Genomic DNA, 27,247 nt, shown 5'->3' on the forward strand with positions numbered 1-27,247 from the left:
GAAGCCTTGGGTGAGATGGTTTAGTGTGAGGTGTCCCTGCCCATAGCAGGGGGCTGGAACTAGATGATCTTGAGGTCCTTTCCAACCCTAACTATTCTATGACTCTATGATTCTATGATTCTTCATTTGTTCAAACTAAACTGATGAACTGTGGAGACAGTCTGAATCAAGCTAATGAAAAACAGTAGAAATGTGATTGGAAAAGTTGGAGTACTTGTCCTGTTTATGTATGCATGGCTGTGTCAGAAATTTATTTAACGGGAAAATCAGAAAAGAGGTATTCTGAAAATAAAACATCTGTAGTAACTTCAATTATTGAGAAAAGGAAAGAGTGTGCATAGAGTTGTTTCTGAAGGCTTGCTAGATGGCATTATTGGTCAGAGAAAGAAATTAATTAAGGTTTAAGTTTCTTCTTGCAAGTTAAACTGTTCCTCTGAAAACTGTTTTGTTTTCTTGATTTGTTACTGCTTTTTGCAAGTCTTCTGTGACTTGTTGCTTTCTACGTAACACGAAGTTCAGTATAGATGTAATAATACAGAAAAGTCTGCTTTGACTCTTCCAGGCATTGCAGGCTGCCTTTTATCATGTTGATTGTTACCTGGGGACAGAAGGTGCACGTGTGGAGGGCAGGGAATGCTTGAGAGCTAGAGAAAATAATTTCATCTTCCTGATCTATTATTTATAAATGAAAATGTCATAACGTGTAAGATGTGAGTTTACAAGCGAGGTGCTTGGGCAGATTTGCTGCTCCTTATCTTCTAGTATATCCCACTTCAGTGTATCCTACCTTGTCAGTGTTTACAGGTTGCCACTTTTGGTACTGGGCTTAAAATTTCTTTTGAAAGGGAAGTCTCTTGAGGGTGCGTTTGATTTCAAAATGCTAAAGTTTTAAAGGAGAGTACTGGAGCACAGAGCTAAGTCAAACCTCTGCAGAGAAGGCAGCGGTACTTTAGAAATGTTGACAAGCTTGGGAACAGCAGTTAAATAGAAATCGATCTCTATATGAATAAATAAATTGGAGAGCAACAGTTTTCTCAAAAGGAAATGTAAGGGAGAGCTTCGCTGGGAAACATGAGTTTTGATGTTAGGTGAAGATGGTAAAAATGGAAGGACAAGTAGGTCAGGCAGACAGGGGATGCCTCACAGAGGGCAGTTTCACAAGACAATCCAATGGTGAAACCAGGAAAAATAGGCAGCAGTTTCCAAAAATGAGAACCAAATCTTTTAATGAATGTCCATCAGTATCTGACATGTCATAGAATCATAGAATCAGAATAGTTAGGGTTGGAAAGGACCTTAAGATCATCTAGTTCCAACCCCCCTGCCATGGGCAGGGACACCTCACACTAAACCATCCCACCCAAGGCTTTGTCAAACCTGGCCTTGAACACTGCCAGGGATGGAGTATTCACAACTTCCCTGTGCAACCCATTCCAGTGCCTCACCACCCTAACAGGAAAGAATTTCTTCCTTATACCCAATCTAAACTTCCCCTGTTTAAGTTCGAACCCGTTACCCCTTGTCCTATCACTACAGTCCCTGATGAAGAGTCCATCCCCAGCATCCCTATAGGCTACCTTTCAGATACTGGAAGACTGCTATGATGTCTCCATGCAGCCTTCTCTTCTCCAGACTAAACAGCCCCAACTTTCTCAGCCTGTCTTCATATGGGAGGTGCTCCAGTCCCCTGATCATCCTCATGGCCCTCCTCTGGACTTGTTCCAGCAGTTCCATGTCCTTTTTATGCTGAGGACACCAGAACTGCACACAATACTCCAGGTGAGGTCTCACAAGAGCAGAGTAGAGGGGCAGGATCACCTCCTTTGACCTGCTGGTCACGCTCCTTTTGATGCAGCCCAGGATACGGTTGGCTTTCTGGGCTGTGAGTGCACACTGAAGCTGGCTCATGCTCATTTTCTCATCGACCAGCACCCCCAAGTCCTTCTCTGCAGGGCCGCTCTGAATCTCTTCTCTGTCCAACCTGTAGCTGTGCCTGGGATTGCTCCGACCCAGGTGTAGGACCTTGCACTTGGCATGGTTGAACTTCATAAGGTTGGCATCAGCCCACCTCACAAGCGTCTCAAGGTCCCTCTGGATGGTATTCCTCCCCTCCAGCATATCAACCGAACCACACAGCTTGGGGTCATCAGCAAACTTGCTGAGGGTGCACTCAGTCCCACTGTCCATGTCAGCGACAAAGATGGTGAACAGTTCGGTCCCAACACCGATCCCTGAGGGACACCACTCTTTACAGGTCTCCAGCCCAGTAATTTGTCAGCAGGCTGTAACTGATTTGGATTAGACCTCAATTTTTGCTGAAATACTGAGACTGAAAAAACCCAAGGAAAATGGAGGTTAATGGCACTGTAGTGCACCATACCTTACCATACAGGCTAATGTGGGTGGGCCAACCTGCTCACTGTAAAGGAAACTCTTGATGAATAAACATCGTGCAGATGGAAAGCAATGAGAAAATAAACCCTTATGGTTTCAATGTTAAATGATAGCTCGTTGTAACAAGAAAGGCTAAATTACATGTTAAGTATTCACTACTTCTAGGCAAATGCAAGGTTGAAAAGAATGAAGCAGCAAATCCATTCTAATGCACAAAATTATTGCTACCATGAATTATTTGACAGTTACCTCTTGCTTCTATTCTAAGTTGAAAGTAAGGGTCAATTATTTCAATATCCCACTAATAATGAAAATCTCAAATACATTCAAGGAAAATTGCAAGGGAGAAAACTGGTTTTAAAAATAAGTTAACTGATCAAAATATTTTAATCCAAAATACCTTGCCTGTTAGTATTTTCTTCCTAGTGTGTTAAAATTAAAATGTCACTTTAAACTAAATCTGTACGGCAATTAATGGACTGGCCTTTCACTCTACCTTGAGTTATAATGGCTGCACCTGCACTTCCAGCTCCACTAAAATATCAAAAGATACTCCATCTTCTAACACCACTCAATTATCTGTTCAGGTACCAAAACTGAAAGCAATAAATCAGGACGCCAGGGCCCTGAGGGCCCTAACAGGCCTTACTGGCCCTGACTGCCCCACAGGACTTTATGCTCACCCTACCAATTGCGCCATTTCCCCAAAAGATTCCCATTTCAGCCCTGTCTGGGGCTGTTGGACCTTGCCCCAGTGACATGGTAGGATGCTGGTCTCCAGCTCCCCACAGTCTTGCCCTGCCTGGCCATGGGTCTCGCTGAGCTGGGTCCATCTGTGGGCAAACATCTCGACCTGGCTTGGCCCATCCCCAGGGAGCTGACTGATGCCAAAGGCTGTCCCCAGTTCACCTGGCTGGGGCAGGGGGATGGCAGCTGGCTAGCGAGGTCCTGCCCAGCAGCAGTGGGGCCCCCCCATGCTCCTGATGCATGGAGCAGCCAGCCCTTGTGCCCTGCTGACACAGTCTTCATTACAGATAACGGCTCGCAGACTGGCCATTCTGTATTAAAAATGCTAATATAGACATGCTGCTGAAATGAGATGATACTAAAGCTTTGCACCATGTGAACAGTTCCTCACCCTTTCTTAGCACTGAATGTCATAATCGGTGCAGGCATTTTGTGTTGTGTAAAGCAGCTATCTTTTGTATCATGCATTCTGAGCACATCATTCTGAAAGGGAGAGAAACTAAGTATGTGAGTAGTGCTGAAAAAAGATGGAGAGAATCACAGTATCAGGGAAAACCAACCAACCAAACATTTTCTTTTCTGTCTGTGTAAGCACCTATAGTGTTTTGTGGGCACATTCACGATACTTACATTAGCTGTTCTGTACTGACTTCCTTGCTACTCAGGCTTAGCACAGGTTGTATGCAAGACAGATAACAAAGAAAGGCTATTTTCATAAATTTGAATCTACTTTTAGCCTAAGTAAAACTTTGTTCTACGATTTTGTTTTCGAAGAAGCTGCTATGAAAAAGAGAACAGTCTAAATATAATGTGCTTGAAAAACATAAAGCTACTGTCAAACTCTGAGCTGCAGTACCATGTCTTTCTTGCCCTTCCAGAACTGTTCTTTGAGATATCTTTCTTTTTTTCTTTTTTTTTTTTTATTTATTTTAAAACAGACGTCTCCTGTTGTATTTTCTCATCTGCTGTGTAATTCCATCTCTGGTCTAATTTCAGTAGAGAAGATACAGTGGTCTGCTATAAACATATCTGGGTACATGCCCTGGGAAGGCCAGGAGGGCTTCATTCTGCTCAGGGCTCCAGTGTAATGAATGCAGAAGCTGGAGAAGCGCATGTGCTTTGTTCATCATAAACAGGCAGCAAAAAAGCATTTTGGCTGTAGATTTTGACCACTTGAACATAATGGGCTCCTTTCACAGACATTAAAATAACTATCAGTGAACAGTGTATTGCCATTAATTCAAGCTCTGTATAATCCTTTAAAAATTCATCTGATATCTGGATATCAAATCCAAATTCAATGAAATCTTTGGTGTGCTCTTCCTGATGTTGAAATCCTGTTACCTTTGAAATGGACTTGGTTACTATTTAGTGGTGCAACTAAATACAAAAAGTTGGCTTGTGAGGTAACCTGTATAAACAGTGAAGCTGGTGCCTTATCAGACTCAAATGCACCATTCACAGAAATTTCCAATATAAGAAAAGTGGTTAAAAGGGATCATTATGGCTCAAAAAGATGTCTGAGAGCATTCCATGTAACTTCTGTTAGGCTGAAAATACAACTAAATTTCACAACTTGGATTTTACTAGTAACGCTTCTCTATAATATTACCTACTTTTAACAACAGAAAAGCAATTTCCACAGAAGTTTCATTTACTTCTTTTTAATTCATTTAAATGGATCATATGGAATGAAAATCCCTGCACATTTCAAAGCAAAGCAATCAAGGTAAAGAGACTACTTCACTGCTAGCAATATTCTGCTAATAGATTGGGTGAAAAAGTGCGCAGTTGTACTGCTTTGATTGTCCTTGCACAGCGATTCCATTTTAATTGCAAGATAAATGGAAGAATATAATCATGGATGCTAAGGCTAATCCTATAAAACACATGTATTAAATGTGCCAAAATAGACAAAACCCCTAAATCTTTGATACTGTTTCATTTTATTTTTTTTAATTGTCTCATTTTAAGCCTTAGAAACTCTCTGGTTTTCAAATACAAAAGAAATTCAAAAAATAGAGGAAGGAAAGAAGAATGAGAATGACAATAGAATTAATGATAACAAGACAGCATCATTCCGGAAGCATAAAAAAGAGCACTGCTTTCATCCTTTATTTCTTAAACCATGCTACAGAGAAAATTTCATATTTGAATCAGGAGAGAAGTTGGTGGTTTGGTGGCTCTATTCTTGGGGTGTGGGATGGGACATGGGCAAGAAGGTAGGCTCCTGTGTTTCCTCCCAGAGATGCTACTGACAATTTCATAACAGACTGTAAAATTTGCTGACTGTCAAGCATGCTGACAGTCTGCTGGTATCAAAACCTCTCAGGGCAAGCCTTCCTGAATCAGTGCTGTGGAATCCGTGGTGATCTAGCAACGAGGGATTACTTTTACCACTTCTTTTAGGTGATGCCAAGAACATTTCAGTGTTTCTCAGTATCTCAATTGCTGATGCTGTCCCAAAGCTCATGCAAATCCAGCTACTCTCTTTTCTTCACAGACAGTTCTGGACTGTTGCCATTAGGACACTTAGGTTAAGTGAATTTGGTGAAGGAGAATTTATGTTGTTGCTGTGGATTGTTCACCTACCTTGCAAATAATTTTAATCTTGAAGCTGCTAGGCAGTTTATCAATACACTACTACATGTACTTAGGAGCTGTATAGAAAAAAGAGTTTTAAAGTGAAACTGAAGATTGTGAGGATGCTGAAGGAAGGGGAAGGAACAAATCCATTTTAGAAATTAAATCAAGTGCACCATCCAGGTGCCCACAGTGTGAGCAGGGGAAGATATGATTGTGCAGAGTGTGATAACAGTTCTTTTTCTGTAATACTTGTTCTCTATCAAATATGCTTGTGCCTCCCTATTATATTTAGACGTGTACCGCAGGCAATTTCAGGACTACTTTGGTGAGCATGTTTTCTCTCTTGAAGAATGCACAGGGGGGAGTGTAAGATGTGAGATGAAGGGAGCACTAAATATAGAAGTGCTTTAGTGCTTTAAGTCCATAAAAGTGAGCCAACAGCACTTCTTCCTCTTAGAATACTTGTCTTCTGACTTGTTTTACTTTACACATGCTACATGTGAAAAGTACCTAGAGAGGAAAATGATCTTTTTCTGTGGATTGTTTTATTGCCTTTCCAATGGCATCACATGCATTTGTGTGAGGTATAGTCCAGTGAGCTGCCCAGACTATAACCTGGTTCTATTTCTTTTCAGGATAACTAGTGTTATTAAGTACATTTCTAAAAAGTCTGTGAGTGATTTAGTAAACAGCATTTTGCAGTCACTTAGATGCATTCTCCAAATTTTGGTTTAGTTGCTTGTAATTTAAATAATTTGACAGTTGAAGGGAAATCAGAGCTGTTGTGTTGATTTGTCCTAAGTGGTGAGTTCACTTTAGAACTCTTTGTTACTTCGAGAATGACCAATGATTTTGGGTACTGTTTGACCCTTAAAAGGGCCTGACTTCAATTTTTTTGAAGGAAACAAAATTCTGAAAGAATTTAATGTAGTTATCTCTGACCATCCTGACTTCTGGAGCAAAGCTGTCTGGAAAGAACTGTGCCACTTTAGCTCCGGAAGTTTTCCTGACAGAAATTATTTTTGAGATGAACAAGAGAGTGACTGGATGGAGGTGAAGAGAATGAAAATCTAATGCTATTATCTACTTGTGTGCTTTTGAAAATACGGATATTTTTATGAACAAAGTATTACAGTTATAGGTAGGATTAAAAGCTTTTTATACATTGTTTTATAATAAAAGCTTTGCATTAAATTAAATTTTCCTCATAGCTTTCCCAAGAAAGCTGCCACTCCGTGTATTATATTAAGTGAAGGATTTGGAAAAGGAGCTGGCAAATGAGAAACACTGCTGAGCTACTGAGAGAAATGGGTTAGGGGGACTCAAGCAGAAACCTTGAGGGAAAATAACCTATTCTGGTTTCTTTCTATTATGACTGCTGCCCAAGTCAAAAGCTGAAGATGTGGATGTAGAACTCAGGCAATTTCTGAGAAATTTTTATCTGCTTTCTCCAGGACCAAATTTGATAACTCACTCATATTTTAGCCATCAAATTTTCGGTGAGGAGAAGACTAAAATCTTTATTGAGAGGGTCACTGCTATTTATTTATTTTGCAGACAGGAATAAAAGGATGGTCATTTGCTTGTTCTGTTGTCGTAGTGAATTTTTGGTTGTATATCTCAAGTTATTCGTACTGTTTACAAGAGTATTTTCAAACTATAGCAAGAGGATATGCATGAAGTCTGAGCTTTGGTGGGAATTCTTTGCCTGACTTTACAGTAGAGTCAAGATCTCATCCTGAGTACTACTAATTTCTACCTGCATAAAACGTTGTGGTCCCAGTAGAGTGAAGTTTATTGTTCGATTAGCATTTACTGTAAGATTCTGTGCTCAGTGGAGTAGAGACAGTGAAAGGTTTTCATTTTTTAAAGTGATTCCTTTCTTCCTGATGATCATAAAGAACTCTCAGGGGGCTCAAAACCAAAGTCTGCTGTTTTCTTCCTATCTTTTTTGGTGTACACATTTGTCTCCCTTTACTGCATACATATTTATTTTATTGCTGGGGTTGTTCAAAAGTTCTCATAATGTAGATCAGATGGTTAATTAAAACACAGCTGGCTTTTAAAAGTATTTTTAAAACCCCAACATGCATTTAAAAAGAAAACACATAAAGATTTCTATGAGTTCTGAAAACAAATATACCAATGAAGCCTTGTGTGGGATGGTTTAGTGTGAGGTGTCCCTGCCTATGGCAGGGGGGTTGGAACTAGATGATCTTGAGGTCCTTTCCAACCCTAACTTCTATGATTCTATGAAATACAGTATGGGGAATTGTTCTTTTAGTCCTCTGTGTTAACTTTCATAGTGTTTGGGTACCAGTTTCTATTTGACTAGAAAATATTAGACTTTGGATGATATTCACCACTCCTTTTAAAATAACTTTACTGCAGGAAACAGAAGAGCAAATGTTAGGAGTTAGGAGAAGTTGTGGATTTCAGCCACTTGCACTGTGGCTGTTAGTACTCGGTTACTTGGCAAGCAAGGTTATGTTTTCTGATGTTGCAATAAACTCTTATTTCTAAGATGCCAGATTTGGCCCAAGAATCTGAGTGGGGAATTTCATCCCAATAGTTCATATAATCAACTGTGAAACCCTCCAGCTGTCAGTTGTTTTCTGCTTCCCTGCCCATCACAAGCAAGATGTTATCACTAGTCAGAAATCTTCTTCCAGATGGTGTATGTAGCTTTAATTTTGAGTTTGTCTGCTGAAAGGAGTAGTGAATGATTAAGCTTTCACTAAGGTAAGCTGTAGCTTGTAACTACTGTTTTCTTGAGTAAATAGAGCAAGGTGTTTAATCAAGCAATGAAGTGCCAGAAACATGTAGCTACACACATCTCAAATGTCACAATACCACAGACATTGCTAATGGAGTCTCGTCGTTTAAGCCTGTCACTTCACCAAAGTACATGGTGTGAAATACTCATTCTAATTCTCTGCTAGGGAGCCATAGGAAGGCTCAGACACTGCTAACAACTGTATGCTTCATTTACCTTGTGAATACTTCCAGTGACTTTAGTGAGACTAACTATGGAAGTCATCATACCCATAATTCTAGAATTTGAGTGTGCATTGCAAATTGTCTGTCCATGCTTGTGAGGACTCGTGCAGAATTTAAAGGTTTGCATGTGTTTGTTGTTTAATCCTACCCAGGCAAGCACAGAGGGATGTGGTAGTGGCCTATTTTTCCAGGAAACATACTTTATATATTGCTTCTGATACAGATACATCTTCCTGAATGATTAATCATTAGACGAAATTAGAGGAAAAATTCAGTTAAATAATAAGTTAAAATTAAGATCTCTGATGTAAAAAGGTAGTAAACTTGGGACTAATAAATCTTGATGAAAACCTTTTAGTCAGTTTTGCCAGTTCCTTTGGCTCTGCTCTCAGAAAAACAGCTCACCATGGAAGAGTGATGCTTTTCTGTCCTTCTTCCCTCAGACAGTTTGTCTGCCAAGTGACCTTTTACAAAGTGAAAGAATGAAGAGCATAGCTATGTATCTTCTTCAATAATCTGAGCAAGGTTCTCTACAGAGGGTCAAAAGTGGCCCTAATGCTGTGAAAGGCTGGGGAGTGAAGACATAAAAGCTGCCATGTACATCTCTGAGGCCTCCCAGGGACAATTAGGGCCTCTACAGTATCTGGAAGTGTACTTGATCATATCTTAGCAAAATGTAGTGTGTATCTTTTATTAAAGTTTTGACTCTCATTTATGTCCATTCAGTTGTTTAATCTTTTATTTCTTTCAAACTAAGTAATTTGCTGCTAAAAGTCTCCTAGACTAGGAGAAACACTAGAAAAGCTACAGATACATATACAGGCCATATTGTGGGGACCAGTCAGCTCAAACATTAGCTGCAACTTACCATGTTTCCCTGCCACAAAGGCAGTGGGGAGGTCTGAAGAGTGTGATTATTTAGCAAATGGTATAATCTAATCTTAATTTCAACAAGCACTAGAATTTAGCCTGTAAGCACAAAACCCATGCCTCTGAATCACTACAGTTATGATTCAGTAATTCCTTCCCCCTGTACAGACAATGTTTTGTCCTCTCCAACAGGACTCTGGAAAGATCCTGTAATCCTGAATGGTTAAATATAAGACAGGTTACATCCTCTAACAAGAGTCTGAATGGGGAAAGAAATCTTTAATGAGAAGAGCCTGTTTATAGTGGCATTTCCTTTTCTACTTATTTACCTGGGACACAGGTGTACTAGAAATGGTGAAGTCAAGACTGTACCCCAGAAATTACATATTTTGGGCTGTGCTGGGATGCCAGCATGTCAAGTATGGTGCTTCCCAAGTAGGTAGGCTATCCCCTGAAGAAATATCCACTGTGTATTGGTAAGAATTTGGAGCACAGTTACAGTTAAGCCCTAAGTAAACAATGCACAATAACAAAAAAGCCCACTTACTGGTTAAATATAAGACCACGGAAAATAACATGAGAACTGGGTAAACAGACTGCACACAGAGGAAAACTGTAAAACTCTGAAATACTGTTTGGTGGAGAAAGAAGCCTGATGGCTGTGATATCTTGTGGGGATTAAAGACTAAAAATGGCTTGAGGCTTTTCACATAAGCACAGTATGTTCAGAGGGAAGAATGCTTTCAAGTTTGGCTTCAAATATTAAAATTAAATTTAAAGAGTAGGATTTTTCAGAAATTTGGATGAATGCACAAGCTCTCAAAATGCTTTCTATGACCTCTGATAGGAAAAAAAAAGACAAAGTAAGCATTCCTCAAACTGTTCAATAATTAAATGCATGTTTGAAGTGATTTTTTTCCTTGGCTGGCTAGATACATGTTTAAATTGAAAGTTATGTAACTCTTTAGAAAAAAGGCTGTGGCACAGTGGAATCTTGAATTATGTGCAGAATGGTTACAGCCAAGATTGCCTTAATACATCTATTTTAGCCTTAACGCTGTGCGAGTGCTCTTTGCTCAGCTGGAAGAATTTGCTGCCTATGAATTGTAAAATGCTAGAGCAATTTTTTTGGTGTGTTTGCAGCTCCCACTAAACAATTCTGGATGGTATAACTGAGGCACAGGCTTGGCTGACCAGGATCACATTTTGGCTTCATTTTACGTGCAGTGTGCATGTTATTGTGAGCTATTTCACTGAAGGCTACCCCTGAGAGCCTTGGTTAGAGAGAGGTTTCTTGAGAACAAGAATTAGCAGAGGAGAGTGAAAAGAAAGGAGAAGAAGAACGTGTAGAACAGGGATACTTACGGATTCTACATATAGAAAAATATGAATTTAGGATTGGATCTAACAATTTTTAGCATGAGGCTAATGCATAGATGAAAATATCCTCTGTACACTATTGCTGTTCTGGGGTTGTTGCCCCAGGGAAACAAGTATGATACAAAGCCGAAAGAGAGAGCTCAAGAATATGATGGGCAGGGGAAGAATCAGTGTAGAAACCAGACTTTTAATTTCAGAAGGAATTTTGAGCTATGTCCATTTAGAAACACAATATGCCTCACTTGACTTGAAACATTTTGCTGTGATAGAAAACAAGACATTTTGTTCCTATTTCAACCTTCAAAATGTTTTAAAATATTGCAGTAGAAGAAAATCTCAAATGAGAACTCAAAACACCTTATTTTGAAATTTCTCAAAATCCTGACTTAAAAAAAAAAAAAACCCAACTTTTTATTCTTTAACTGAAATGTTTCTGCTAAATGTTTGTTTGGAGTTTTTTTGTCTGCTTTAGTTTTGAATTTGCCTCTTTTGTTGGTTTATTTGTATGCTTTTTGTAGAGAAATATCCAGACTGAAAAAGCTCACTTGTAAATTCTGATGGCCATACTCCCGGGTTCTGCAAACTTCCAGTGGTACATACACATATACACAATTCTCTGAATTAGCATTTTCTTAAACTAGTCCCCAAACCCCCAATAAACGTTAGCTGAGGCTTCATGATATTACAAGATTCATCCTGGTTCTGACCATGCATGCCTGTAGAGCTACAAGGCTGTTGGGTAATCACTTGCACTGAATAGCCTCCATTGGTTTCAGAGCCAAGCTTGGAGTGCTTGTACCACTGACTGGGACCAGCTTAGCTCCCTCCCATACCATATGTCTTCAAGGCATTTGACCCCTTTTTACTTCAGACCCTTCCCAGTTTTGTTGAATACCATTTTCACAGTTGCTCCAAACATAAGTAGGCATGTGCTGTCTTTAAATTTTCTGAAAACACATCAATATTTTATCTTTACCCTATATAAATTGTACATAGTGGTGTCTGCCCTTTGGTTAGGCAGGCTGAGTGCTCTCCTCATCATTGAAATGCATGTCATTTCTAACAAATCTTCTCTTACAAAGTAATTAGCAAAATCATTAGATTAAAAAAGAAAACACAGAAAGAAAAAGGAAAATCCCTGTTTTGAAATGAACTCATTTAAATATGTGGTTATTAAATAATGTAAAAACCATACGAAAACCAGCAGCTGTACAATGACCACTGTACCTGTCGTACTGATGCTGAAGGCTAATTAATTGCTTTTTCATCCTTACTGTGGTGATCCTTAGAAATTTGAAGGATTAAAAATCTATGACTTTTTATTACCTTCTGGCTGTGAAATGATTCATTATAAGTGGACTTTCATTTTTTCTGTACATTTGATTAAGTAAGAAGATTCAGGAAAAATCGTGAAAAAAAGTGCCCTTCGTGACTTAGGAGATGTATGTCCACTGATCTACCCCCTGAAGTCAGTTATGCTTCTTGTACCACTTTGGGTAATCCTGGGTTTGATTCTGGTTTTTGGTTTTGGGGTTCTTTAAATAAATGTAAAATTTCAGTGAGGTGAACCTTACCTCTTGTGTTTACTGCCTTACTTTGGCTAGCCATGAAATAACTGTTGTTCCACCTTAAGCTTTTGGCATGCTTTAATGTGGGCAAGACTCGTAGGTTTGCAATTCTATCTCTTCCAGAGAGACTTGTATTTGGAAATCAGCTAAACAGGTACTTGTCCACATCAACAACTGATTGCCTCCCTGATGCCAAAGGCTAATTGTTTTATATAATGGAACACCAGATTAATACTGGATCTGATTTCTGTATTACAAAAAAAAAAAAAAAAAATCAACTAGTGTTTCCCATTTACTGCTATAGTCCTAAAAAGTAGATATGGCACATAACATGGATGGCTTGGATCTGCTTCATAAAGGGACAGATTTGGTTTGATTCTGTTCCTTCTCAAACTGTTGACTCAAGAATTTTTGATAACCATTGTAAACACTTCAAATGCTTTCCTGAGATCTTGCTTAATGCCACTGCTCTTCCACACCCGGCAACTTGCCAGAAGAGGTATTTTAGAAATACTAGCTAAAACATCTTGACAAGCTAAACATTTTTTAAAATCAGAGTAGGTGGACTTTGTTGACTTACTGCCAGCTACAGTATCTGTCAAAGAACATAAGCTGTGCTACATACAGTTGATTAAAGCTGGTGCCAGGAATCTACAGATTCTGGATCCGGTCTCATTTCTGCTATTTAGTAATGTCGTGTCTTGAGCAAGACATCCTTTTTGTCCACATCTGTTCCACTGCCCATGTATTAGGGACAGTACTTCTTTCAAAGAAGGAAGTTTTGAGGGTACAAGCCCTAAGTATTATGACCTGCACCTATGCATGCGCATTTGGCACACATTAAACAGCTCACAGCCTCTTAGCAGGAATACTCCAGAGCAATGCAACCCTTGAGAACTATTAGTTTTTTTTTTTAGTTATGAACTCAAAAAATCTGGTAGGTTTGGTCAGGTTTCAGAATTTTAGACTTTTATTATGCTTTCCATAAACAACCCACTGAAATAATGTAATCTCTTTTTGTCTCTCTTCCACACATACTGTGGTTGACATTAACATATCTGAAACAGGGAACTTGAAACTTCCTTCTGGTAATGTTATGATTCCAGCTGCATCTCAGTTAGACAACATAAATGCCTAAAAATACAAATTCTCAAATCTTTCTTTCTTGGGCAAACTCGATAATAACAGCAGTGAACAATTAACATTTCTAGAGTGCAGAATTTCAAATACTTAGAGCCATCCTACTTTCTAATTCTTTGTCAAAACACTAGCTTGTATACCAACATGCAACTTACATTCGTAACAAAAAAAAAAGAAAATATGGTTTTCTTCCTTGTTCTGTGTGAAAGGAATTCAGCGTGATCTGACACTCTATAGTATTCCTGACCACTACATATACCCTAAAAGAGCTTGAAGGTTCTTAAAAACAGACGAAATCAATCTCTTGGCTTTGCAACTTCAAGCACATGCTCGCTCTTTCTGAATGTCAGAGTAAACAATTTGATTTAGAGCTTATGCCTCTTTACAGTTTTAAATTATCCATAACTATCTTCTGGATATTCAGCAAACCATACACATTCTCCAAAGTCTGTGACATGTTACTTCTCAAATTCTATGTGTATTACCCAGCATTGTCTTTCTGTAATCTCTCTTTCTCTCAAAAGTATTTTCCTTCTATATTTTCACTCTCTTTTTGTAAGAGAAATACATTATAATATTTAATGACTATATATTATCATATAATCATATATTATCTCTTAATTTGGGGGCTGGATGCTGCACTCTTGAATGTTCACCTAAACACAAAAGCAGAAGTACTTCAAAACAAAGTAACCTTTTGAATCGTTTCTTTCTGTTGTCCTTTCCATTTGTTGGCAAACAAAGAGTAAACCATGGTTTGAATCTGAGCAACTGATTTTACCTTTATCAGTTTCAATTTACTTCACACCTTTACAGGAGGCGGATACAGCAAAGGGCCTCAAAGGAATCACAAAATAAGGATAAATGGTAGGAGTCAATATGGTAGTTACAAGTTATGGACTACTAGGTGCATAATCACTGCAAATCCTGTTATAAATATCCCTTTAGAATATAATTGAAAGAGTCACGAAAACAGGTTAGTCTGGGCTGAACAACCTTAGGGTGAGATGAGAAAATGGTGCCAATGGGGTGTTATGAAATTGAGATTTTTTTAAAAAGCATATCTATAAGTTTAGACATTCAGAAAAAGAACAGTTTTCATTGTACCATGCCTAGATCTCAAGTATAACTATATGTGAAAAGACAGCATAAGTTTCAAAAGCTGTATATACTGTAAGACCAAAGCAACAAATTTGCCTCCTAAAATGAGTAGCCATTTTTGAAAATGCTGGCCCAGGTAAGAATAGAAATGTGCATTGTTCTTTACTTTGATTATCACCTTGCTCTAAGTGGAGGCTACTTTTAAATACTCATCTAGAAAGACCACTTGCTTAGCAAGTGGCAAATGACAAGCATTTTGAGAATCCAAACAGCCAGTATGAACCAGAACTAGATTTCCAGTTTCCAGAAATCCTTCTCTCTATAGCTGCCTGCTGGTGTTTAGCAATTCTTGAGAAAGTATTTTCCTTTCTGGGTGCACAGCAAGTTAAGCAAGTGGCTACCTAGCATCTTCTTAAAGTTCTCCTTTACCTGAAAAGGACCATCTGACAACAACCCGTCTTCCACAGTACGTTTTATTTTCTGACAAGCCATGTATTTTTGCCTGATCCCATCTGAGTTTAAAGACGGCAACCAAGGAAATATTAACAACTCTTTTCCTCTTCAAAAAATGCCATCAATCTATGAACATTACAGAAACAAAAAAAACCCCAACACCCCAAACCCTGAACATGTTTTAGAAGCTACTGAACAAAACATGGCAACTACTGGAACCCAGCCTAAAAATGACATATATCTTTTTCCTTGATGAGCCAGAAACCAGTGTAACCTGTCTGGTAAATACACAAAAAGCTTATCTAGTTCATTTCATGTTCATCTAAGGTTGATCCACTTAATTATTTCTTCCATTAAACAGCCCACTGCTGCTTTTTTCTGCTTGGAAAAAGTGCCAGTGTTACAGGAAAGAGATTTTATGCTCAGACAACCTGGGATTAGAAGAACAATCATTTTTATATCAGAGATTTGTGTTTGGGGGAGATTGCTTTTGAGTGTGTAGAAAGTTTTTATGCTGACACTCGTCTGTGTTATGCAATAATTTCAAACTCTGGGATGGTAGCAGATGTTATAGTCCAAAGAATCAAAACTCTTGGTTTTGGATAAAAAAAAATCTTTCAGTCTTATTAGAAAACAGAAGAAAACATATGGCATAACAGGACAATTGAATAGCATTGTTTGCAGTAAAGCTGACATTTCAGGCATATCAGCAGTGCTCTCTTGAAGTAGGCCATTTTGCTCGGCAAAGGAAGATTCAATATATTCTTTAATATTACTGTATCAAATTGGATTAGAACATAATAAAATGGGGAATGTAAAATAAAGCCCTCTGGGATTCCTGGTTATGCAGTGTAATAAGATGCACAAGGAATTAAAACGAATGTGTTCTTCAGAAGCATGACAAACTCATGTGTAGTTGTATGAACCTTCCCTTTTTCTAGTGTGTTTCCTTGGTTTATCCCTCCTGTGCTGCACTCTTCATTGATCTACATCAAGTGAATTTCCTTTGGTAAGTTTGCCCACCGTTGGCCTGTTCTGTAAATACTATTTAAAACAAGGCATTCAAATATAAAGTTATCGAACACTTGGTACAGTTGATACAGTTTCTGTTTGCAATTATAAACAGCCCAACAGTGCTCTAAACTTTGCTGAAATTTGTTTCAGAGGTTCATTACTATTGCCTGCTGGCCTGGTTTAGAGTGCAGCCACAGGAGTTTTCACTTCAGCAGCTTCACTGAGTAGCCCGTAGGGTTCAGCTTTTGCTGTCAGTCTGCAAGATATCTAAGCTACACAGACAGGAAAAAGTGCTGAAACTTGGTTTCTTAAATGATGCTTGGAGGGTTTCTCATAACTTCATAGAGTAAGTTCTAACCTTTGAAATTTTCAAAATGTTAATTAGTAAGTGGAATACTCCATACTTTCATTTATCTGATACTTTTATCTCAGAACTCACATTACCCAAAATTGGATTGTGTCTCCTAAGTACTATGCATCATTTGCTTTGAAAAGGTCTCTGTTAGCTGAAAACCCAGTGATGAGTCTAGATGGCAGGTCCTGTGTTCTGTTTGAATAAACAGGGTTACACTTCACACAGGAATTAATATTCATCAGAATTAATAAATTACTTCAGTCCTGAATTTCATTTCAGAGATTACAGGAAATTTGATTACAAACTATATGCTGCATCGCTTCTGAACTTTGTAAGGGGAAGTGATTAAAAAGAAAATACCACTCTTGCCTAAATTAAAGCATGGAAAAAGGCCTAGTACATATCAAAGTTAACTCCAGTGTGCATGTGCATTCAACTTTTAGCTGATTTTAAAACTAAAGGGAAGTTGAGCTTGGGACACTTAATGCTGTATGAAGACAGGCTTTCACTTAGAATGACTATCACCTCCTCTGTCAGTTTCTTACTTTTCCCTTGCAGTTGAAGAGCAGCAACTTTCCATAGAAAAGCAGGGTTCATCCTCCTGTGACACTGAGTGTCCATGACCCTGCCTGTACCTTGACTGAGGGAACTGCTAGCGCTGCTGCTGCTGCAGTTCCATCCTAGCGTGCAAGAGGATTGTGCAGTGGGTGCACAGCACATTTCACACAGGAATATATGTAACACTGACTAAGAACACTGAGAAGTCACCTTAAAACAAGGACAATATCAATTTTCAAAAAGAAATTCCAAACAGAAAGATGGATTTAATCAACTTGGTCAGTAATATAGGCATGCTACCAGACTATAGAGGTTGTAAGATGAGGGTCTGAATACAGGAAAGTTATTTGGCTCAGAACATCCTTTACTTTTCAACAGCTTCTTACACTCAGCTCAGCATATGCTTAAATGCTTTCCTGAACTGAGGTCTAACAAACTCACACTTTGATCTTACTGTTAATGATGTTTGGTTTATTTGACTCTAAAATGTGCACTACATTTGAGTATAGTTTGACATAGCAAATGAAATATTTACTGACTTTTGGCAATAGTACCTTCGAGGATTTCTGTAATGTATCATTCTCATTGAAGGTCTCATCTCCATAGTATGAGTGTGATTAATTTCTAAGACCATTACAAGGAGGTTGGCTCATGCTTTGAGAAGAAAGCTCTTTCTTTTCCAGAAAGTAATTTTTGTGGGTTTGTACCTAATCACTAATTGGATTCCTGCACAGAATTTGATAACAGAGACTTTGGGATAGCAGAAATATGGACTTCTAAGTTTCCCGTTCCCCTATGTAACAAAAAGATGCTAAACAAAGAGTTAAACCACTTCAGTGTTTTTCATTGCTTTCATGGAACAGTACTGTCTGAACTCTATTTCCCCGGTTTATAGAGTGGTGGTATCTTGCTTTATGAGAATATAGTGTTCTGAAGGACTGAAGAGCACCACATAAGGAATTTTGAATCTCCACTTCTGGCTGATCAGTATGCTGTAATTTATGTGGCGAATCATGCAAAACACAGAAAGACAGGCAAAATAAGAGAAGCAGTATTTCCTTAAGTAAGTTTTAGATTAAGTATGATTAAATGGAAAACATTGTCCAGCTTTTCTATCTCATCAGCAGGGCAATGACTAAATCCACTATCTCCTACATAAGACATTCTTTAATATACGCAAAGAATCAGAAATGAAGACTGAAAATGTACCATCAATTTCCTTGGATTAAGGTCAAAGCTTCAGAAAGAGAGAGGATAGTTTCTTTCACAAATGTATCAGACAATTTCAGTTACTATTAGATTAAGGAAATAAAATCAAAAACAAAAAAATTCAAAAAAGAAAATTGTAATACTTACATTGGTGACATATTCAATATCCTTCCAAATATTACATTCCCTGGGAAAATCTGCCAAATCTAAAAAATTATCCACTACCACTTGGCCAATCAAGTCATGCCTGGAGAATCTGTCAAAGTCATACACAGAGAAATGGAGCTTCCTTGCATTCAAATCATTGTATGGGACCGTAAATAAAAAAACTTCATCAAATACTGGATTTAGGGTCTTTCTGTGCACTTTAGTCTGGTGTTTTGTTTTCCTATCAGGAAGCAGATATATCTTCACATATGGATCTGAAGTTCCAGAGAAGTCCTTTGCTGGCAGGTTGATGGCCTTGTGTATCTTCACTATTAACTGCTCTAAATCACAATCATATTTCAGAATAAAGTTCAGTTTTCCACATGCCTTGCTATTACTCCTCCGGCCATCGTCTGTGTCCACTGATCTTTGTTTATACAGCTCTGGCTTAATGCGGCCAATCCCCGTCAGTTGCTCCTGTTTCTGAACCTGCTGGATGTTGAAGTCGGGGTTGGAGAGGTTGAGCTGTCTTCGTATTGAATTATGCCTTAAGGGGAAATGAAAGAATTGAAACAGATTGTGTTGAATATGATGAGAATCTGTGCACACACACTAAAGATACTGTTCTCATTTGACATATTTTTGTAATGTACAATGGGGTCAGATTTTTAGTTGCATAAAGCGATAAAGCATGATACCCAACAGTTGTGAGAGCTCACCTTCAGCATTAGACTGCTCATATCACATAATTTTCTGTTCCTCTGTCTCAACCTAGTGGTATGTACTCTCCAAATGTGGCTGAAGAAAGTGACAAATTCACAGCCATTGCAAATCCAAAGGATCTGCCTTACTGGCAAGTATAATGTGATATAAGAACTGTAGATGTTCTTATCACTTACCATTTTCAACTGAGGTCTTTGGATTATTGCCAATGAAATGAGTTACATTATGTAAATGGGAGAAGGATATGGCCTATTTTGCCAGCTGACCTTGCTGATTTCTGGTTCTAAGGCAAAGCTGGACAAAGGAGGAAACTTCCTGACACCTCTGCATTTTAGTTACTTAGTTAATGACTATGACTACATTTACAAGTGGGCTGTTCTGGTCTGAAATGGTTTGTTGACCTCCTCAACAATTGTTTTGTTTTTTCTCTCATACCTGATGTAATAAACTCTGTGGTACTTTAGCTGAAAAGCGCCTTTAGTTTCATTACTCTGAGGAAAGTTGCTTTTAGCTTCGGTCCAGTGAAATTTATTACCTGGAGTCACTCAATTACTGTGATTGAAATTTCCACTTCATGAGATAGTAACAGAAATCAAATTTGCAAACCCTGCCGGGGTAGTGGGATGTGAAAACTGGATTAGGTAAAATCCTAATCTTATATGAGTTGGATTCCACTTTTTTCCTATTCGTATGCAGCAATCATCCAGAGTCTTGGAGTACCATGAGCTGTGGTTGTACATATAAAGAGCATGTGGAAAATGCTAGCACAGGATTAGTCCAAAGCTATTTATGTTGAATATAATCAGCAATAGTTCCTCTGCTATCACTGTTCATTCATTCCTTGTGAATATGTGTTTATGCATGCTTAAAACAGGAACAGCTTCTTATATACTAACCTATTTTTTTCTTGTATAATAAGTACGTAACTTTATAGCTATATAATAGTCATTTCAGGATAAAATATTATTATGTTACAAAAAAATATTTTTATTATTCAACTCTTATGCTCCTCACCAAAGTGGAAGGAATAAAATGAAGGGAGAAAGGCTGGAGAGACAGCTTAGCAAGGATTGTGGTGGGGCTGGTGCCAGATCTCTGTGGTCACAGGCGAAAGCCACAACCACTCAGGTATGAAGGAAAGCAGCAGAGACAAAGGTGAACAAAGGATGCAGTGCAAGGAAGATGGGCCCCTCCTGACCAGTGAAAGAGTCTTTTGGAGAAGACTTGATCAAAAGTAACAGGCAATGAAAGAGAAGACTAAAGTGCAAAGCCTGTATCAGCAAATGATACAGGGTAGGAGTGGGACTTGGACAAGTCATGCCCTTGTGGGCAGAGAACCAGTGCAATAAAAACCTGCTAGAGAGAGCCAGACTGGGAACAGCTGCCAGGAGCAAGGTCTGCAGAGACTGACAGGAGTGAAGACATTGTGCATGCACTGAGGATGCTAAGGCAAGCTCTTTTACAGATTGGGATTGCTGCTACTCCTTGTGAGACGACTATGCTGTGGTGATACTCTGCATTTGTCATTTGATTAAGTATCAGAATTGCTGCCCTGTTGTAGCAGAGGAAGTCTGTATCTGACACAATACTTTCACAGTATCAAAGACACACGAGAGCTCTTGGTGTTGTCAGATATGAATCTTCTGTTGCTAATGAGTCTTACATGTGTACTTCCCAGCAGTCTGAAAACAGCAGCACTAGTCCTTTACTGTACTTGTGGGCTATTAGTCCTTAGCTGGAATTCAATCTTGTGTGTGGCAGGATGCGTGCTTCAGTACCCATAATTGCGGCTTTGACCTCCCCATAGATTCCTAACACAGTATAAGCCCAAGTCATTCTTATGCTAATCTAAGGAGGAAGGGCACCTGGATCTTTTACTGCGTAACATTAACAGTGTTCTGGCGACTTCTCAAATTCTTTCTGAGACATGTTTTGGACAACTGGCAATTACTGAACTGGCTGTTGTCACCATTCCCATGTTCAGGTGTGCCTGCAGGCACAAGTCTTGGCTAAATTTGCTTTTATACATGTCCAGGAAGGAGGCTAGTAAAGAGCATTATGGCTAGTGCTGTACCTTTATAGCTGAAGTACATCTGCTTTGACACAAGACATCTACTGTCTCTTCAAATGCTGATCCTTTTTCTTACTGTGTGAAACACAATCCTCTCATCACCTGCCCCTGTACACACACTTACCCTCTTTTTCCTCTTCCTTCCTGTACTGGTTCTCCAGTTGCCCGGGAAACCCCACTGACTCTTGTTCAGTCACTATTCCCCCCACAGCCATGATTGTGGCTAAAATCTATGATTTTTAATCCTATTTCTAACTTCCAAATGCTGCATTATCTTGCCCTACTTTTCTCCTTTGGCTCTTGTAAAATTTTTGAGGGCATATCACTGAGTATTCAGCAACAGTGCTAAGTGCAAATGAATATGCTTTACAAGCTAAATCTAGGCTTTTCTGGTGCTTTAAGAGACACACAGTGCTCTGTCTTGTCCAGCTTCTGAGGGAGAGGCACAAATGACACAGTAGTTGATAGAAGAGTGAGATAGTATTGTGATCATGTCCTTTTAACATAAGAGGTTTGCATACCTCAAAGAATAACTTTAATGCAATTTTATTCTGAAAAGAATGTGGCAAAAAATTATACATTCAGTGTACTGGATAATCAAGCTGTGCTCTTTTGACTGTACCTGTATTCATTAATATCAGAGAGAAATTGGAGTTACTGACCGATCAGAAGAGGTTGGTTCAGTGACCTGACGATGCATTCGCACATTCTGTACACAGTTCTCCTTCGTTCCTGCCTGGGCATCTAACGGAATATCAGGGGAGGTGTGGCTGATCTTCATGGAGGACTCCAGATAGGCTGTAGGCTGGCCCAGATAATCCTCACTGTAGTCATGGTCATTGGTCTCTGTATCTGTGTAGTTCAGTGATTCTTGCTTGTTGTCTTTGCTCCCAAATGGCAGACCACGCTCTCGCCAAGGGATCCAACAAAGCTTCCAAGATACGAACAGAGAGACACCAAACAGAGCAAGGCCACAGGCTGTGACAACTAAGGAGAGCAAGCTTATTGAGATATCTGGAAACAAGAAAAACACACGCATATCACATCTTTGTACTCCTTCCAGCTCTGCATTTTCAAGGCTTATCTTGACAGAACTTAGTCTACATTTTCTCTCTGAAAGCGGGGTGGGATGAAGGCCATTCTAAGTATGAAAAGGGCTGTTCACTTGTTCTCTCAACTTTCTACTGATGAAAAAGCAATGCCTGCTGTACATTTTGTCTTGTCTTTATTTTCATGTAGTGCAGTTAACCTCCATTTCCTTTACCAGATCTTACTACATTCTTTTCCAGGGACTGTATTATACTCGAACACATGAAAATATGCACACATGAACATGTGACATGATTTTTTTAGGTATTCAACTGAAGTACCTTGTTTCATTATTTTCGTTCCCTTCCTTTCATCTTACACTCATTCTTATCTTTGCAAATTATACTGGACTATCAATACATGGCTTGCTATTTATAATTTAGTTAGGTACCATATCTCTTAAGAAACTGAGATTTTTCTGGATTTTTTTTAATCCAAAGGGTTTGTGGGTTTTTTTCTGTTTCCAAACTTCTGGTATAAAAAGGAATGTGGAGATGAGTTTTCTGTATTTTTCCCCACATTCCTAGCATTATCCTACTCCATAATCGTATCAACACAAGTAACTTACAACTGGGAGAGGCTTTTTCTCTGTTTTGCTTTGTTTTAAGTTGCACATTGGGAAAATTACTCAGTGGAACAGCTGTTTTCATTTTGTCTTTTATTTTCCTTCTAAGTGCTTTTGAAACAAGTTTCTCTGTGGATTATACAATGCATCATGCCTTAAACACAATTAGTAAGAATTCTATTTTCCTGACTCAAATTATAAACACAGCCTGATCAAAGCAATCTTTCACAGTGTGTATAGGCTCAGAATGTCAGGCTGCATCTCTCTAGCCTAAATCTGCAAAAGATGGCATGAGATTGAAATGTACTGCTCCTACTAGGACAATTATTTAAGAACGACACTTCAGATGAAACCGCCTCAGTCAGTTGGGAGGGGGGGCGGGGAGGGGTGGGGAAGAAAACAGTATTTTTCAAAAAAGCGCGCAAGTCAATACCTTCTGTTCCTGCTGTGAGTCTCACCCTCACCAGCCAGACAGATTAAATGTCTGCAGAGGGGACAGTGAAACTACAATCGGTTTCACCCAGGAGCCGTCCGGTTTATTTTGCACACTGAAAACCAATTTAAAACAATTTTAGCCAGCATGGCCCTTTCTGTCCTTCTCCCAGACATATGAAGACAAAGCTCATTAACAGTGGGGACAGAACAGCAGCTGCTTCAAATTATAGTGAAGAGTTTCAGAGCTGAAATTAATTAAAGAAATTCCTCCTGTGCATACAAGGCTATCTGGGAGAAAGTGGAAAAGTGCTTCTTGGTATTTTTGGAATATTTACTGGCAAACAAGTCTGGCAGCAGAGACAGAGCACAACCTCTCCCTCTGATTAAAAAGCAGAGGAACTGGGATGCAGTAGTGAAAGAAGACCTTCGGAAAGAAGCAATTTGTCTTGGATTCCTCGGAGGAGAAGGAAGAAATATGTCAGAGGTCTGCAAAGAGGTCACATTTTCAAAAAACTGGCTCAAGTAAATGATCCAGCATTGAAAGAATGAGAAATTGCAAGCTGTCAAAAACCAGCTAGAAGATTGCAAGGTAAGAACTGGAGACTGCCCAACGCCAAGAATATGTGAAGGTGAGGAACCAGTTGAAAGGTAGACCAGCAGTACAGTCCCCTACCTTGAGGATAACTTTAGCAGAGGACACAGTCATTGAGAGAACTGACATCATGAGATAAAATACATGAGAACAATATGGAGAACTTTTCATTTGGAGAGTTTGAAGAGCTTTAATAATATACCTCTGTGTTTAATAACAACACTGAGAACTCTTTATCTCACAGTTTACTTTCAGAGAAGCTGGCTAATAAGCAGTTCAGGTAACTTGCCAAGTCACAGAATAAGAAGGGATTACTCTTCATCATCTTGATTTTACTTCTTTCTGACTCCTTAGGAACCATTTTCATTTGGAATTCTCACTTCTGTGAAAGACAGCGGGGCTAAAGAGCACTGCTTCAAACTGTGCACTTTCATTGGACAGCGTTTTTCATATATTGCACATCTCGCTGGCAGTCTTCAGCAACTGGGCATGTCCCGTGCCAGGAGGCTGGAACTAGGTGATCTGTATTTAAGGTCCCTTCCAACCCAAACTATTTTAGGATTCTTGAATAGCTGAGGTGAGTGCAGTCCTAAGTGAAGAGATTTTTGGCTGCACCCTGGTGCTGCTTTTACATTAGCCTTTTGTACTGTTATGTACTGTATTCTATGTAACTTTTACTCCCATCTTTCCATATGTCTCAGTTTTTCTAAGCCTGTTTATCTGTATTCCCATGTGGCAGCAGTACTCATCTGATGCCAGTGATTTCCTCTGCTTTGTAATGAAAGCAGGATAAGTCTTCACTTGTTTGTCCTCACAAAAATCAGAGCTCTGCAGCACAGAAAGTGTTCCTCAAAAATCCAGCTACTTCTCAATTCACTCTGCTTTCACAAGAATTAGGGCAATGTGTTTTCCAGAGCAGTATCTCATGTAAGTCTAAACTATAACTGTGAATCAAAGCGCAGGCAACCACTACAGGCAAAGCTGAGCAGCTTACAAGCAGGCATGGGCTTTGGGACCAGTGAGGAAAAGCGTTATTTCAGAAGGTACAGGGTTTTTTCTTCAGTACCACTGAAAAAAAAGCAACATATAAATTCAGTGTGCCACAGTTTTGACGATCATCTGTGCTCACTTGTAGCATTTGGCCAGTTCCATTAGTGGCTAACTACTGTATCTATTCTGTCCCTACTTTGCACTGATAAGAGGTCTTGAATCTCTGCACTGAAGAATCTCATGAACACAAGGAAGGCCCCTGTGCCACAGCTACTTGCATTGATCTCTTTCATGGTGCAATCACAATGCCAGCCAACAGTCTTAAGTTATGAATCCAAGTCAAAGTTTTGCAAATACAGTTTCTTGATCATGGCTGCAGCATGACCTGAACTCCCAAATTCTTCCATGTCAGAATACTTGGACAGTATTACAGTGTGTTGATAATGGGTAATGTGTTCATAGAAAGTAAATCCAAACTTTCTGTAAAAAACATGCATTTTAAAACAGGTCAAAGGAATCAATCAATATAATTGCATATACATGCAGTTCATTCTTACAAGCACATCCTCCGCTACATGCTTTCATATACCAATAAAGGAGGTAGAAGATAAGAAGACAGAACTTCAAGAGTGGCCTCAGATCAAACACTCTTGAGACTACTGAGCTTCATCTAATTTTTTGTCTATGAAGACTGCAACTTCATCGTTAGAGGGCATGGAAGATGTAATTATTTCCATGCAGTTATAACAATGCAGGTACTCAGCTGTAGCCTGCAGTAAGGCTACAGACACATAGAGTCCCTGAATATCTTGCTCATAGCATGTCTTACAGATATTCTAATGTACTAATCAATTTTTGACCAGGTTTTCATGTTCAAATCCTTTTTACTCTACTGACTTTCAATTTCTTATTAGTCTCCTATGACTGTCAGCATAATTTGTACATTTGTTCATTTTTTCGTAGCAATCGCAAGGTTAAAACCAATGCAGAATTTTCTGCTTATGGATCACATCATCACTTATGATCACAGACTGGAGAGATGAGCATGGCTTTTCTTTGTGACAGATTTTATTACAATCAGTTCTATGACAGCTTTATCAAAAAGACTGGTTATGAAGTCATAGCTGGATCTTTTTTAAACTTTTTACTTACATTTTAAAGTAGATCTGTTATACAAAAAAGTACAGCCCAATTCTTTATGTTAAGAGACTGTATGATACGCATTTAAATACTCTTGTCTTCAGATTACCCGATTAAACAGAATTGCTGGGGAAGGGACCCTACATATCATTTAGTTCCACACCCTGCTTAAGCAAGGACACTGTAGAGTAGCCTGGGACTCTACTGTCTGGGACTGTGCCCAGACAAAATTTCTCCAAATATGGAGACCTCACAGCCTCTGTGGGCAACCTATTTCACTGTTTGACCACCCTCAAATAGACTGATAATTATTTTGTTAGGGGTAAGATACTACATAGGTAACACTTTTTTAGATCACAATACAAAAATATCAATAAAGCACTAAGATATAACTGCACTTTGTACATTATATAGTAGAAAAAGATACGAAATACAGAAACAATAGTGGTGGCTTTGTTCATATGTGAAACAAGGAATGAATTTTTTTTTCCTTCTTGTGTTTATTAAGTTACTATTTGGATTATGAAACATTATACAAAATCAAGTATCTGAATCAGCCAACAATGGAAGAGACAAACAGGTAATGCAGAAAAATGCGCATCTCCAGATGTGTAATTGGAATTACAGTGTTAAAAGGCACAAGGCTAAACTATTTGGATTAATCTGACTTCAAAAGATGCAAATGTGAACAAACATATGAAGAAGAAAAACCACATGGGAATTCCTGATCAACCAGGAATATACAGGACATTTGATCAAAGGAACTGCTGATCAGTAATATAATTATTTGGGTAATAAAGTGGTTGGCTCCATGGATGCAATCGCTTTGTTCTTTAATGGAAATGCATCTATGGAGGGTTAGCCATAATTCAGCTCCATAACTGTCAGAACAGAAGTCTAAGAGCCTAACTTTCCAGAGGAGAAGTCTTAGGAGGAAGTATCCGAAATACCTAATGAAGAAGTTTTAGCTTAATATTGCAGGGTAGTTTCATTTGTGCTTCACAACTTTTTCTTAATTAACATAGCTGGCACTTGTTCAGGATGAAAGGTGCATCTTTGAGAGACTCCTGAGACTCAGCTAATACATTCTTCTCTGAAATATTCCAGAACCAGTTAATTA

At 38.8% G+C, this 27,247-nt stretch overlaps 1 protein-coding gene across 4 annotated transcripts in view; it reads right to left on the bottom strand.

Annotated features, from left to right (window-relative positions):
- The window catches only part of SYT9 (synaptotagmin 9), an 83,145-nt gene that overhangs the window by 25,672 nt on the left and 30,226 nt on the right, over positions 1–27,247 (bottom strand). For all 4 annotated transcript variants that reach the window (XM_065683195.1, XM_065683194.1, XM_065683193.1 and 1 more), the window contains exons 2-3: positions 21,979–22,330; positions 18,523–19,069 (exon numbers count right to left, since the gene is read on the bottom strand). In XM_065683195.1, the coding sequence (XP_065539267.1) occupies positions 18,523–19,069; positions 21,979–22,330 (899 nt within the window). The remainder of the gene's footprint in view (positions 1–18,522; positions 19,070–21,978; positions 22,331–27,247) is intronic.

The sequence above is a fragment of the Lathamus discolor genome, chromosome 6, assembly GCF_037157495.1.
Source record: "Lathamus discolor isolate bLatDis1 chromosome 6, bLatDis1.hap1, whole genome shotgun sequence".
In the NCBI taxonomy this organism is placed as follows: domain Eukaryota; kingdom Metazoa; phylum Chordata; class Aves; order Psittaciformes; family Psittacidae; genus Lathamus; species Lathamus discolor.